This window comes from Pseudophryne corroboree, chromosome 8, assembly GCF_028390025.1.
Source record: "Pseudophryne corroboree isolate aPseCor3 chromosome 8, aPseCor3.hap2, whole genome shotgun sequence".
NCBI classification, from domain to species: domain Eukaryota; kingdom Metazoa; phylum Chordata; class Amphibia; order Anura; family Myobatrachidae; genus Pseudophryne; species Pseudophryne corroboree.
Genome location: NC_086451.1, coordinates 391,188,919 through 391,205,236, shown reverse-complemented (window position 1 = coordinate 391,205,236; position 16,318 = coordinate 391,188,919). Strand labels below are relative to the sequence as shown.

The 16,318-nt window shown below is 46.3% G+C and overlaps 1 protein-coding gene across 2 annotated transcripts in view; it reads right to left on the bottom strand.

Annotated features, from left to right (window-relative positions):
* Positions 1-216: 216 nt before the first annotated feature.
* Positions 217-16,318, bottom strand: part of RAB4B (RAB4B, member RAS oncogene family) — a 34,086-nt gene continuing 17,984 nt past the window's right edge. For both annotated transcript variants that reach the window (XM_063937711.1, XM_063937710.1), the window contains 5 exons: positions 15,651-15,713; positions 9,052-9,206; positions 7,103-7,198; positions 6,144-6,272; positions 217-1,100 (listed from right to left, as the gene is read on the bottom strand). In XM_063937711.1, the coding sequence (XP_063793781.1) occupies positions 6,157-6,272; positions 7,103-7,198; positions 9,052-9,206; positions 15,651-15,713 (430 nt within the window). In that variant the 3' untranslated portion in view covers positions 217-1,100; positions 6,144-6,156. The remainder of the gene's footprint in view (positions 1,101-6,143; positions 6,273-7,102; positions 7,199-9,051; positions 9,207-15,650; positions 15,714-16,318) is intronic.

The following is a 16,318-nucleotide window of genomic DNA, read 5'->3' as shown; positions in this document are numbered from 1 at the left end:
GGAACAGTGCGCTATAAATTGCAAGAGCCAATCAGATGCTTACTTTCATTTTCTAACCTGCACTAGAAAAAAAAATAAAAAAATTTCTGTATGCATATTAGAATAGGCAAATTCAGCAGGGAATGGCTCCGCCCACCACAGTCACTCAGCAGTGAGGATGTTTGAAGGGTGTGAATAGGTGGACTTTAAAATAAATTATCAGTGTTTTCTCTACAATCTGGATAAATAATACATATGTTTTATTTAATACATGATGTATTTATAACACATACAGATAAATGTATAATATAGCATCACGATGTCATTCTTCCATCCCAGGCATAACTATTTAAATGACATTTTTTGACACAGATCACACCAGTCGCTTCTACAGTGAACCTTAAAATAAAAAAATGTAAATAAAAAAACAGGTATAATGGCTTTATGAGAGATGTGCTGAATTTACAGCTATGGATTTTTGTCATAAAAAAAAAGAAAAAAATATTAAGTGAACTTTTTGGGTAATCTACAAAAAAAAAAAAAAAAAGTTTATAGGCGCAGATATGCCTGTAATGTATATATAAATTAACCGTTTTCCAGCCTAGGTGATGTGCAAAGCAGGACTGGGCACTTTAGGGGAAGATGAAGGGTTACTCTGGAACTGTCCTGTAGCCTCCCAGATGAATAAAATTGTGAATGACAGCACAGAAGAACGCCACATTTTTGAGCAGCAAAGCATTGTGGGATGAAGATAATAAGTGCCATATAGCTATCTTGCCAGCCCCCTGCCACGGACGGAATGAGGGGGTTCCCCTGGCATTGTAGACGGCAGAACCAGAATAATCATGTTTTTGGCTGTTCCTCCACCTGGGAGGAGGTTTGTGGTTTGTGGTGGATACATTCTGGCTGTGGGATCTCCGACATTTAGGGTGCGTTAAGAGCCATATCAGGAGCCAGGCCTTCATAGGGGGCTTCTAAACACAAGGCCATAGGAAGAGACAAGTAGAGTATCCTTCATATAGGATGGGTGCATGTGCAAGTCAGGGGTCCGTGCAGTCTAGTCCTGGGGGATGTGAAGAAAAGTGCTTCTCCTTCTCGACATAATAGTCATTTACAAGTTTCTGTAGAGAGAAAAACACAATATTAATATTAATTCAATACAAGGCCCACCTCCCCCTTTTGAACCATAAGTAACACCTATACAAAACCTCCCAGTCTCTCTTCATTACCAAATGTAATATTCCCATTTACTTATCCCAGACATACCTTTCCTATAATGCTCCAATACTCCATATTCTGCCCACCCATATCTAACTACCCATAGAAACCCACACACTAACACTTCACCTCATAGAACACAGCCATGTCCAACTTTGTCACACAGACTCCAGGTAACATATTACCACATTTACACTCGCAACCTTCAACACACACTCCTAGTTACCCCTCTGCAGTCCTCACAGAAACCTTCTCACTACCTCATGTAATACTCCTATTCAGTTATGAGTTCACACATTTCCAATAAATCTCTACTACCCCATGTAACAGCCCCATCCACACCCTCTAATAGCCCTCTACTACCTCATGTAACAGCCCCATCCACACCCTCTAATAGCCCTCTACTACCTCATGTAACAGTTGCAATCATCACCTTACAAATACCTCTATACTACCTCATTTAACACCACCATCCTCATCCTCCAAATAGTCTTCTACTACCTGATGTAACAGAAGCCATCCTCAATTACCCCATCCATACCCTCCAAATAACCCTCTACTACCACATGTAACGGTCACCATCTGCACACTCCAAATAACCCTGTTACCCCATGTGACAGCCGCCATCCTCAAATGCACCATCGATATCTTCCAAATAACCCTCTCCTACCCATTGTAACAGCAGCCATCCTCACTTACCCCATCTATACCCTCAAAATAACCCTCTACTACCCCATATAACAGTTGCTATCCTCATTTACCCCATCCATACCCACCAAATAACGCTCTACTATCCCATGTAACAGCCGCCATCCACTATTACCCCATCCATGCCCTCATACGCTCTACTACCCACGTGACAACCTCCTTCCCCAACTATCCTTTCATACCACATAAATCACTACGCCATGTTCTTCCCATGCACTACCTATTCACACTAACAATCAATTACCCCAGGCAGCCTCCTAATAACGCAGTTTCCTTGCAACATCCCAATGTCCTAACTCCCATGAAAAGAAACAAATGACACTCCCTCATTAACTTCTTACCACATCTGAAATACATACCTGAAACTACCACGCTCTAAATCATCTCTCTGCAGCTTCTCTTCATTCAACTTCAATTACCGAACATTCCTCTGAAATATCCATACACACATTTCCAAAAACTCTTATCCCATACCCCATGTAATAGTCTCCATTCACACACACACTCCCTCCGACTTGTCCCTTGTCAAGTGATGACCTGGTATTTGTCCCGCTCTGCATTAGGTTATTAGGTTGTCTGGAAAGAAAAAGTGCATTCTGGGTACTAAAGCACAGTACTGCTGATGGTACTGTGTAACAGTCAGCTGTTCTGGCAGCTATTAAGCAAAACTAAACTGTACAAGCATGCCGTATGAACACTCCACTGTTCACAGCAGTCACCATGCATCAGACTCATGCTGTCCACTTGTGGATAGCAGCTATGAAATACCTTATGGTTACATTACCGAGATCACATGAATGGATGAATACATAGCAGGATAGCTAGCCAGAAGAGAGCACAGCTGGGGCAAAACACTACGCGAGTATAGAGCCGGAGCAAGAAGCTAGCCAGGTGAGAGTATATACATGCTAGCAAGGCGAGAGCAGCCCTAGGGTATACACGCTAGCAAGGCGAGAACAAAGTCAGGGTATACATGCTAGCCAGGACAGAGCAGATCTAGGGTATACACGCTAGCAAGGCAAGAACAGAGCTAGGGTATACACACTAGCCAGCCCAGATCAGTGTCAGGGTATACACACTATCCAGGCCAGAGCAGAGTCAGGGTATACACACTATCCAGGCCAGAGCAGATTCAGGGTATACACACTTGCCAGTCCAGAGCAAAGTCAGGGTATACACACTATACAGGCTAGAGCAGAGTCAGGGTATACACACACACTATCCAGGCCAGAGCAGAGTCAGGGTATACACACACTATCCAGGCCAGAGCAGAGTCAGGGTATACACACTATCCAGGCTAGAGCAGAGTCAGGGTATACACACTATCCAGACATTATCCAGGCTAGAGCAGAGTCAGGGTATACACACTATCCAGACATAAGAGCAAAGTCAGGGTACACACACTACCCAGGCTAGAGCAGAGTCAGGGTATACACACTATCCAGGCTAGAGCAGAGTCAGGGTATACACACTATCCAGGCTAGAGCAGAGTCAGGGTATACACACTATCCAGGCTAGAGCAGAGTCAGGGTATACACACTATCCAGGCTAGAGCAGAGTAAGGGTATACACACTATCCAGGCTACAGCAGAGTCAGGGTATACACACTATCCAGGCCAGAGCAGAGAGTCAGGGTATACACACTATCCAGACATTATCCAGGCTAGAGCAGAGTCAGGGTATACACACTATCCAGGCTAGAGCAGAGTCAGGGTATACGCACTATCCAGGCATTATCCAGGCCAGAGCAGAGTCAGGGTATACACACTATCCAGACATTATCCAGGCTAGAGCAGAGTCAGGGTATACACACTATCCAGGCTAGAGCAGAGTCAGGGTATACATACACTATCCAGGCTAGAGCAGAGTCAGGGTATACACACTATCCAGGCTAGAGCAGAGTCAGGGTATACACACTATCCAGGCTAGAGCAGAGTCAGGGTATACACACTATCCAGGCTAGAGCAGAGTCAGGGTATACACACTATCCAGGCTAGAGCAGAGTCAGGGTATACACACTATCCAGGCTAGAGCAGAGTCAGGGTATACACACTATCCAGGCTAGAGCAGAGACAGGGTATACACACTATCCAGGCTAGAGCAGAGTCAGGGTATACACACTATCCAGGCTAGAGCAGAGTCAGGGTATACACACTATCCAGGCCAGAGCAGAGAGTCAGGGTATACACACTATCCAGACATTATCCAGGCTAGAGCAGAGTCAGGGTATACACACTATCCAGGCTAGAGCAGAGTCAGGGTATACACACTATCCAGGCTAGAGCAGAGTCAGGGTATACACACTATCCAGGCCAGAGCAGAGTACACACTATCCAGGCCAGAGCAGAGAGTCAGGGTATACACACTATCCAGGCCAGAGCAGAGAGTCAGGGTATACACACTATCCAGGCCAGAGCAGAGAGTCAGGGTATACACACTATCCAGGCCAGAGCAAAGAGTCAGGGTATACACACTATCCAGGCCAGAGCAGAGTCAGGGTATACACACTATCCAGGCCAGAGCAGAGTCAGGGTATACACTATCCAGGCCAGAGCAGAGAGTCAGGGTATACACACTATCCAGACATTATCCAGGCTAGAGCAGAGTCAGGGTATACACACTATCCAGGCTAGAGCAGAGTGTCAGGGTATACACACTATCCAGGCCAGAGCAGAGTGTCAGGGTATACACACTATCCAGGCCAGAGCAGAGAGTCAGGGTTTACACACTATCCAGGCCAGAGCAGAGTCAGGATATACACACTAGCCAGCCCAGAGCAGTCACAGTATACACACTATCCAGGCCAGAGTAGAGTCAGGGTATACACATTATCCAGGCCAGAGCAGAGTCAGGGTATACACACTATCCAGACATTAACCAGGCCAGAGCAGAGTTAGGATATACACACTAGCCAGCCCAGAGCAGAGTCACAGTATACACACTATACAGGACAGAGTAGAGTCACAGTATACACACTAACCAGGCCAGAGTAGAGTCAGGGTATACACATTATCCAGGCCAGAGCAGAGTCACAGTATACACACTATCCAGGCTAGAGTAGAGTCAGGGTATACACATTATCCAGACACTATCCAGGCCAGAGCCGAGTCAGGTTATACATGCTAGTCAGGCAATACCACAGATGGGGCCCAGGGCATCAGGCAAGAGCAGAGCCAGGACAACACGACAGCCAAAAGAGAGCAGAGCTGGGCAAAATGACAGCCAGACGAGAGCTGAACTAGGCCTCATGTTAGCCGATTGAGAGAAGTACATGGGGAACAAGCTAACCAGATAAAAACATAAACCAAAATAAGCTAGCCAGAACTGTGCCGTGCAACAATAATAGCCTTACCTAATAGCACAGCCAAGGCTGTAAGCAGAGAGACAGAAGTGGAGTCCTCTCATGAGGGTGACTATAACCCACCCACTGCAACGGCTCCATGAATAAGCTGTACCTCAGAAGGATCCATCATATTTTTATTTATTTTTCACACTGGGGATATTGTTGTGAATAACCTTAAAGCTTTTTACTTCACCCAAATGAATTTATATCAGAGATTTCTTATGGGGATGAGCAGGTATCTTTTTAATCTAAAAACTAAATAGTGGAACAGTAAAGATGAAATACACAGCTATTTTCTCTTCTACAGCACGTGACGTTTGCAGGGATACCACTTATGTGTGCACTTTGATAAAGGTTTTCGTCATAATAAAATGAGTTTCCAAACTGTATCTGTGAGGTTTTCCCTACTATAAATATGTATTTATAACGTCTCTTCTTTTACTTCACTGGCGCCTCCTGCAAGTCAGCGGGGGTGTTATCATGATGCATGGGATAGTGAACGCTATCAGACCACTTTGCTCAAGTAATTAGCGATCCACTGTAAAAGGGGACACATAACCACTATTTACAGGTAAAGCAGGATCCTCCCAGCTCACTGAAGTCCTACAGTAATTACTGTGATTGTACCTTATATGATGGACTGACAGCGCCGTGAATCCTTCACTGGTGGGACTAGGGTTAATAAGAGCGTGCACTACACATTGATGACAGGGGATGTCGTTGGCATCCCGACGTATGGGATGCCGGTGGTCAGAAGACCTGCACCGGAATCCTGACAGATGTCAGAATGCCGACGCAGGAATCTTGACAGCCAGAATCCGGAACGGAAGTATCCCAGGGAGGGTTATGGTTAGTTTACATACACGCCCCTGTCTTTAGTTACCATGCTATTTACCTAGCTTGTGGTCTTAACAGTTGCACTGCTGTCTGTTCTGCAGTTGTGTTCCATGCGTGTGTCTTGTGTGTCGTGGGGAGGCTTCTCCATACTGGATACCAGATCCCATCCTCTCCGGATCCAGCTCCCCTGAGGAACACATGGAAATTAGATGTTACAAACAAGGGTTTTACTATGAAGATGGTTTCATGATGCTTCTGAATTAACAGGATTAGTGAGGATATGTTCCTGTAGCAGATTTACATCATTCATTTATCCTGGATCTCGGATCAAAGAAAAGAAGAGGACTAGAGCTGTATAAAGAGGAGGAGCACCAATATAAACATACTTTATATTACTATCCTACTGTTATTGACAACTTGCTAGGAACTAGTGTCTCTCATGCCTTAGTGCTGTCAGGAGACATATTGGTTCAGTCCACAAAACAGCTGCTGCCACTGTAAGCATGTGACTGGTATGGAGTGAAACTATTGGCAAGGAATAGACAGCCATTTGTGGTGGATGCTGTCTCGCTCTCATGTATTTATTATCTGTTGTCACTTCAGTTAGGGTGGGTACACACTAGCCAATATCAGCACACCATATTGGGCATATCGTCTAGTGCATATGCCCAACTGTGCATTCCCGCAGGTCGCAAGCTATATCTTCTGGTTGGCTGCGCTGCGCGGCCAATCAGAAGATATTGCATGCGACCCAATGCAGTTTAATGACGGAGGGGACGAAAAATCATTCTGTCGTTAATTGACTAGTTCTGGTGTGTAACTCTAATATGTTATGTCGGCCCTTCGGCCGGCATATCAGCCAGTTACACATTGTTCTAATGTGTAGATGTAGTACAACTCATACCAGAAGTGATATTTTCAAACAACTATTACAGTTGTGTACAGCCAAACGTACATATCTGTAGCGAGCTGGTGTCATGTGATTACCAGTGACGTGTCAGCAACAATCACTCATACCTGATTCTATTTTACTTAAAATCGTCCGGGCACATTTCAAGAAAGCTTCCTCCACGTTCTCTCCAGTTAGCGCACTGGTTTCCAAAAACATCAGCTCTGGAAAATGAAGACACATTCAGCTTGCTGATACGTTATAGTAGTGCGCCTAGAAATCTTACATAGACTTCCTGTGAAGAAGAGTTCTGCTCTCTGTATGACCTGTAAGGGTTAAATAATTACTAGGGAGCCAGTTTCTGGTAATTGTTTTTCTGTTTGTCAATCCATGGTCCAGGGTTTTCTTTTTGCCATCCTGAATAAGTTTTAGTTTGTCAATAACACTAAGTAAACTACATTTCCAATAAGGGGTGATGCCTCTCATAAACCTTTAAATCTGTCACCAAAATATCAACGGCTGAGGACAAGATCAGGAGGAAATTCACTGCGAGGTCCACCTGTGCACATTACAGATTACTATGTAGGTTAGGCAATCTTTGCTCATTTCCTGTGCACCTCTATGGGAACGGAGGAAAGGTTAGCAAAGATATTGGTCATGGAGTGCCTCCACCTGACTGTTGATTTCATGCTCAACGCTGTGTGATGGGTGTCATATTTTGTCGACATTTATAATGTCAACATTCTCGACCATGTGGACACTGATAAAATAAAAAAAAAAGTATCTGGTGGTCTAGTGGTGACTTACCCAGTTCAGCGGCTCCAGCAGTGTCTTACTTGTCTAGTGGTGATGCAGGATAACTTTTGGTGGATCCTGCGGCGCTACAGTCAGTGAGTATGTCGCTAACCTCTAACCCTAACCATCCCCTCCCGTAGCCTAACCCTTACACTCCGCTGCTGGTCCGTGTAGAATGCTCACGTCGGCGTCTGCAGATGGGGACATGTTCAATGTTGAAATTTCAAAACTGTTGACTTTCTGGTGTCAACATTAAACGTCGACTACTTGCCTACATCCCTTCTGTAATGTAATGCCACATATTTGTCCAAAGTCTGACACCCCAGAGCAGGATTTCCCAAACTCGGTCCTCAAGGCACCCTAACGATCCAGGTTCTAAGGATATCCATGCTTGTGCACAGCTGGTACAATCAAACTGACTGATGTACTACTTAAGGCATCCGTGCTTAAGCATGGATATTCTTAAAATCTGGACTGTTACGGTGGCTTGAGGACCAAGTTTAGGAACCACTGCCCTAGAGGACAAAGGGCTGATTATTTTACTACCAAACCAAAAAAGTACATTAATGGGTAAAAACATGTGCACTGCAGGGGGGAGGGGTCTGATGTAACATGTGCAGAGAGAGTTAGATTTGGGTGGGTTATATTGTTTCTGTGCAGAGTAAATACTGGCTGCTTAATTTCTACACTGCAATTTAGATTTCAGTTTGAACACACCCCACCCAAATCTAACTCTCTCTGCACGTTACATCTGCCCCCATACACCCCCCCCCCCTGCAGTGCACATGGTTTTGCCCAATAGTGTGCTCTTTTGGTTTGCTAACAAATCTGAATAATACCCTTAATCCAACAGATCATGTGCAAATAGCTGTTTATTAGGCAGACACACTGGGCCACGTGAGACATTTATAAAGCAGATGCGGTGACTTTAATAAATGTGAGCCATTTCTGCACTGAACGGCAAATTTTATTTATGCTGATGGGAACATGTTATCATGCAAATCTTTTTACATTTGTAAATGCTCCCTACTATTCGGAGGACTAAGTTTATGTATCTGGTAAAGTTGCTTGATAAATGAACATGCGTCTGTATCACAATTATTTTGGCAGGCTGAGTGATAAGTCACAGGAATGGAGCCTAGGAACCAGCCACGGGACTGGAGGACTTCATGGCAAATCATTCATCGGGAACTGATCCCTAGGAATGGTCAGGCTGCATCCTGTATCGGCAGGTGCGCTTAAAGACGTGTGTTTTTGTTTTATTCCATGGCTGATAGCTCACCGTTCTCTTGGGCGAATCGTGATGCTTCTAAAAATGTCACCTCTCGTTCCGCATCCAAATCCTTCTTGTTGCCGCATAAAATAATGATGATGTTGGGGCTGGCCAGAGTCCTGGCATCGGTCAGCCAGTTGGTCAGGGAGTTGTAAGTTTCCCGACTACAAGAACAATACAGAAAGGATATCAGTACACATACACCAAGAGCAGTTTCAAAGCTATAGCTTATATAGGGAATCACATGCTCTTTACATAGTGAAAACCAAGGCTGAACACACAGCCACAAGACTAAACCATTATTTGTGCAAAACAATCGTTATTTACAGTTAGAATTATGTGAAAGTGGAACTTTAAAAGCAGAGAAAGGTTCTAAGTATCAACCTCACAACCTGCCTGATCTCAGAGCAACAAGAGCAACTCCAAGGTCAAAAGCATACTGGCAGAAACCCTACCCACCTCTACATACTGAATGGCTCAAGAACACAACTGTAATACATGCCCAGGGCACCTAATCTCTCTACCGTCAGGATCTCGTAACCACTGGCTTTTGCTGCAACAGACATGTAAGTGACATGAAGAGTATGTAGGTTGGAGAATGCTACCAAGTGGTCCAACCCATTAAATCTAAGTACTTGAGGACAATATCCAACAAAACAGCGGTTCCCAACAGTCCAGGTTTTTAGGATATCCATGGTTAAGCACAGAGCTTGCTAAATCACATCTTGCTGGTGGGGAGAGGGAGGGACATGCATGTCTGACTCTGGACAGACCTTATAGGATTATTACTGTATATACTATAATAAAAGCCCATATCAAGCCATTAAGCAAGAGGAAAAACGAAAAAAAAAGCCAATTTTCAGAACTGATAACTAGCAAGACACAGATGTAGATTTTACATGACCAAAAAACCTGTTACATGTCTATCACAACACAATGGGCGACATTGAAATGTTTCCCCGCCAGCAGCCACTAGATGGCGTCCAAATAGAGCTATTCAATTGTAGCTCCGTTTAGGCACGATGGCAGCCAGCGTCTGCATTTCAGCTCGCACTCCCCGGGGAGTACTCTGCGGTATAGTGCATCGTCAAGCAGTAACATGAAGGGGGAAAACGTAGCATACACTACAAACATGTACGATAGACTCGACATGTTAGACATATTAGACATTTTATATATTGTTCAGCTGGTGGACAGCTAGTGGGAAGAAGCTTTTAAAGAATCTGGCGGACTTCGCGGGAATGGACCTGTAGCATCTGCCTGATGGAAGCAGTTCAAACAGTTTGTGACCTGGGTGCTGCATATATGCCACGATTATCTCTGCTCGCTTCCTGACCCTTGACTGGTATAATTCCTGGACGGGAGGGAGGTCAGCCCCAACAATCTTTTTAGCTGTCCTCACCACCCTTTGCAGCCTCCGTCTGTCACTCTCATTGGCAGCTCCATACCAGACTGTGATCGAGGAACATAGGACCGATTCTACGATCGCTGTGTAGAAGATGAGCAGCAGGTTCTGCGGGATGTTGAATTTACTGAGTTGCCTCAGAAAGAACATCCGCTGTTGGGCCTTCTTTACGACAGTGCTCATGTTGGGTCCCCATTTGCGGTCTCGGGAACTGTTGGACCCTAGGAATTTGAAGTAGTCGATCCACGAAACGAATCGTCCTTAATTAAGCCGATGACGGTGGTGTCGCCTGCACATTTTATAATTATTACTGATTGCTCGGCCGAGATGCAGTCGTTGGTATATAGAGAGAAGAGCAGGGGGGAGGGGTTCACTATGGTATGCCGGCGGTCGGGCTCCCGGCGACCAGCATACCGGCGCCGGGAGCCCGACCGCCGGCTTACCGACAGTGTGGCGAGCGCAAATGAGCCCCTTGCGGGCTTGCTGCGCTCGCCACGCTACGGGCACAGTGACGCGCGCCACGCTATTTTATTCTCCCTCCAGGGTGGTCATGGACCCCCACGAGGGAGAATAAGTGTCGGTATGCCGGCTGTCGGGATCCCGGCGCCGGTATACTGTGCGCCGGGATCCCGTCAGTCGCATATTGAAGACCACCCGGGGGGAGAGGACACATCCTTGAGGGGACTCTGTACTGATCGAGCGCCCAATAGAATGACCCGTCATTCACCACCTGTTTCCTTGCTGGCAGGAAGTCGATGATCCAGAAGCATGTTGATTCTGTGACCCCTAAGGAGAGGAGTTTGTCTTGAAGGATACTGGGGACGATTGTGTTGAATGCCGAACTGAAGTCGACAAATAGGACCCTCGCATAACAGCCCGGTCAGTCTAGGTACTGTAGGATGTAGTGCAGCCCCAAGTTAACTGAGTCTTTGTTTCCAGCCGTTCAGCTAGCTAGATATTTACAGCCATGACCAACAAGTTATTAAGTTTGAACAGAATAACATGAATCTTTTATGTTATATACAATATGTAAATTACTCAATTAATTAGCTAACCACAAGTGTGTGTAAGTGAGGGGTTAATCTAGACAGGAAAAAATAATAATCCCTTGGCACAGTCCAGCATGCCAGCAACAAAGGCCTGTACGCTGCATAATAACACGCAGAAGACTCTGTTACACACATTTGCACATATATGGCAAGCCACCTACCACATCAAGGCACCTCTACTAAGGGGGTCCTAACTAAATAGATTACCCTTCACATTGGGTTATACATTCATGTGTTTTTAATTGAGAGGTAACTTACTTGAAGGCACTCCAAAATCACCCAATATGAAAAAAAAGCACACAACTGGGCAAAAATAAGATTTTAAACCTACCGGTAAATCTATTTCTCCGAGTCCGTAGAGGATGCTGGGGACTCCGTAAGGACCATGGGGTATAGACGGGCTCCGCAGGAGATAGGGCACCTAAAAAGAACTTTGACTTTGGGTGTGCACTGGCTCCTCCCTCTATGCCCCTCCTCCAGACCTCAGTTAGAGAACTGTGCCCAGAGGAGATGGACAATACAAGGCAGGATTTAGCAATCCAAGGGCAAGATTCATACCAGCCCACACCAATCATACCATGTAACCTGGAACATACATAACCAGTTAACAGTATGAACAAAAACAACAGTAACGGTCCAAGACCGATGTTAACTGTAACATAACCCTTATGTAAGCAACAACTATATACAAGTCTTGCAGAGTTTCCGCACTGGGACGGGCGCCCAGCATCCTCTACGGACTAGGAGAAATAGATTTACCGGTAGGTTTAAAATCTTATTTTCTCTTACGTCCTAGAGGATGCTGGGGACTCCGTAAGGACCATGGGGTTTATACCAAAGCATCCAATCGGGCGGGAGAGTGCATATGACTCTGCCGCACCGACTGAGCAAATGCTAGGTCCTCATCAGCCAGGGTATCAAACTTGTAGAATTTAGCAAAAGTGTTTGACCCCGACCAAGTCGCCGCTCGGCAAAGTTGTAAAGCCGAGACGCCTCGGGCAGCCGCCCAAGAAGAGCCCAGTGGAATGGGCCTTAACCGAATTTGGTACAGGCAATCCAGCCGTAGAGTGAGCCTGCTGAATCATATTACAGATCCAGCGAGCAATAGTCTGCTTTGAAGCAGGAGCGCCAATCTTATTGGCCGCATACAGGACAAACAGAGCCTCTGTTTTCCTAATTCTAGCCGTCCTGGCTACATAAATCTTTAAGGCCCTGACTACGTCAGGCACCACAATAGGTAGATTCATATGGAACAACGAAACCACTTTAGGCAAAAATTGTGGACGTGTCCTCAATTCAGCTCGATCCACATGAAAAATCAAGTAGGGGCTCTTGTGTGAGAGAGCCGCCAATTCTGACACTCGCCTTGCTGATGCTAAGGCCAACAACATGACCACCTTCCAGGTAAAAAATTTCAACTCAACCTTGTTAAGCAGTTCAAACCAGTGTGATTTTAGGAACTGCAACACCACGTTGAGGTCCCACGGTGTCACTGGAGGCACAAAAGGGGGCTGGATGTGCAGCACTCCCTTTACAAACGTCTGGACTTCTGGAAGAGAAGCCAATTCCTTCTGAAAGAAAATCGAGAGGGCCGAAATCTGTACCTTAACCGAGCCTAATTTCAGGCCCATATCCACTCCTGTCTGTAGGAAGTGGAGAAGACGACCCAGATGAAAATCTTCCGTAGGTGCATTCTTGGTCTCACACCAAGACACATACTTTCGCCAGATACGGTGATAATGTTTTATCGTCACCTCCTTCCTAGCCTTTATTAAAGTAGGGATGACCTCTTCCGGAATCCCCTTTTTTGCTAGGATTCGGCGTTCAACCGCCATGCCGTCAAACGTAACCTCGGTAAGTCTAGAAATACACAGGGCCCCTGCTGCAACAGGTCTTCCCTCAGAGGAAGAGGCCAGGGGTCTCCTGTGAGCATCTCTTGTAGATCCGAGTACCAGGCCCTTCGAGGCCAGTCTGGGACAACGAGTATCGTCTGTACTCTTCTTCGTCTTATGATCCTCAACACTTTCGTGATGAGAGGAAGAGGAGGAATCACGTAGACCGTTTCGAACACCCACGGTGTTACCAGTGCGTCTACTACTACTGCCTGAGGGTCCCGAGACCTTGCGCAATACCTCCGAAGTTTTTTGTTGAGGCGTGACGCCATCATGTCTATTTGAGGAGTTCCCCAAAGACGTGTTACGTCTGCAAAGACTTCTTGATGAAGTCCCCACTCTCCTGTCCACAATATGCAACACATCCCTTATTGCCACACTCATGCACTGAATGGTTTTAGTCACCCTAGGGTGCAATTTTACTTCGTCATAGTCGACACTGGAATCAGAATCCGTGTCGGTAGTAGTGTCTTGTGTTAAGGGACGCTTTGAGAGACCCCGACGGGCCCTGTGAGTCGGTCCAATCTGAGGATTGACCGCCTGATGTCCCCCCTAACCCAGCCTTATCAAGCCTTTTATGTAAAGATGCCACACTTGCATGCAACGTATGCCACATGTCCATCCAATCTGGAGTCGGTACAACCGACGGGGACACACCACTCATTTGCTCCACCTCCTCCTCGGAGAAGCCTTCCGCCTCAGACATGTCGACACACACGTACAGACACCCCACACACACAGGGATTAACCTATAAGGGGACAAAACCCCAACCAGGTCCTAAGGAGAGACAGAGAAAGAGTATGCCAGCACACACCAGCGCTTTACAACACTGGAAGAAAATATATATATCCAGGTAGCGCTTTTTTTATATATATTATGTCAATTCCCACTCACTGCGTCGCCAAAGTGCCCCCCTCCTCTTTTTTCCAGCCTGTGTTCAGCAGGGGAGAGACCAGGGAGCCAGCGTTTTCTTTCTCATGCAGCTTCTATGGGGAAAATGGCGCTGGTTAGTGCTGAGGATCAAGCCCCGCCCACCCGACAGCGGGCTTCGGTCCCAGTGATTTTTCAATAAAATGGCGGGGATCAACGATTTACTGCCTCCGCAGTCTAATGCCACTGTTTTTGTGCCAAAATGTGAGGTTTATTGCTGCCCAGGGTGCCCCTCCCCCGCGCCCTGCACCCTTCAGTGCTGCTCTGTGTGTGTGTGACTGGGAGCAATGGCGCGCAGCTTACCGCTGCGCGCCTTACCTCATGAAGATCTGATGTCTTCTGCCGCCTAAGATGTCTTCTGTCTTCTCTATCCGCTTCTACCTTCGGCATCTGTGAGGAGGACGGCAGCGCGGCTCCGGGACGAACCCCAGGTGAGACCTGTGTTCCGACTCCCTCTGGAGCTAATGGTGTCCAGTAGCCTTAGGAGCAGTGCCCAACTTGACAAGCCAGCTCTGCTTCTCTCTCCTCGATCCCACGATGCAGGGAGCCTGTTGCCAACAGGACTCCCTGAAAATAAAAAACCTAACAAAATTCTTTTTCCACAGAAAACTCTGGAGAGCTCCCTGTAATGTACCCTATCTCCTCTGGGCACAAGATCTAACTGGGGTCTGGAGGAGGGGCATAGAGGGAGGAGCCAGTGCACACCCAAAGTCAAAGTTCTTTTTAGGTGCCCCATCTCCTGTGGAGCCCGTCTATACCCCATGGTCCTTACGGAGTCCCCAGCATCCTCTAGGACGTAAGAGAAACCACGTTGCACTGCAGGTGGCGCCGATGTAACATGTGCAGAGAGATTTAGATTTGGGTGGGGCGAGTTCAAACTGAAATCTAAATTGAGGTGTAAAAATAAAGCTGTCTAACATTTGTGGGCTACATGCAAAAGCAGCCAGTATTTATCATGCACAGAAACAATATAACCCACCCAAATGTAAATCTCTCTGCACATGTTACATCTACCCCACCTGCAGAGCAACGTGGTTTTGCCCAGTTGTGTGCTTTTTTGCTTTTCTAACAAACCTGAATCAGGCCCTACGTATTTCATAACAGCATATTTGGAGGTCATCTGTCAGCTTCCAAGAACTGTATTTACAGCAATTATTAACTACAACACCAAGACCCAAAAACAGGTCTAGCAGGAGCCTTTGTCCAATAATTGGCAGGATCTGACAGGACATGGAGTCCCCAGAACTAGAGAGACCTGCTGTAACAGCTGAGATAACTCCTTGTGTGGAAAAGATCTTATCTGAGCCCTAACAGGTGCAGCACCAACTCACCTTGCAATGTCGTAGACCAGCAGCGCCCCTGCTGCTCCTCTATAGTAACTTCGGGTAACTGACCTGTTATGAAGAGGCAAAAATGAGCCCAGATAGCATGACATATTCTCACAACTCTCCCGTGTATGCTGCATTTACACCATGATCTAAATCTATACTGTAGGAAACCACAGAGAAATTGGCTCCTATTTTCACTTGCGTGGGGGACACAAGAATGGGGACAAGGGGCCAGACCCTGCGGCCATGGGAAGGGGGTTATAGTCCTTGTTCTCTACAGGACAGGGGAGGGCAGAAATTGAGCTGTACTGTAGGGGAATGGTACCATTCAGGATGCCCCAAGGGAAGGACTGGGGTAGAAATCATGTTTTTGCACAGTTCTTGGAAGTACTGGGCAAGGAATCAGAGGGCATCAGACGGTATCCGGACACCCATTGGTCGATAGTGGATAGGTCAACACTAGAAATAGGTCGACTTGAACAAGGCCGACATGAGTTTTTCACTTTTTTTTTTTTTACTTTTTCATACTTTACAATCCACGTGGACTACGTTCGGGAACGGTAATCTGTGCCGAGCGCAGGGAGGCACCTTTACCGCAGCGATCCATGCAAGGGGACACGGTGCACTAGTTGGGGTTCCCGGTCAATTGACGGAGAAAACGACACCAAAAA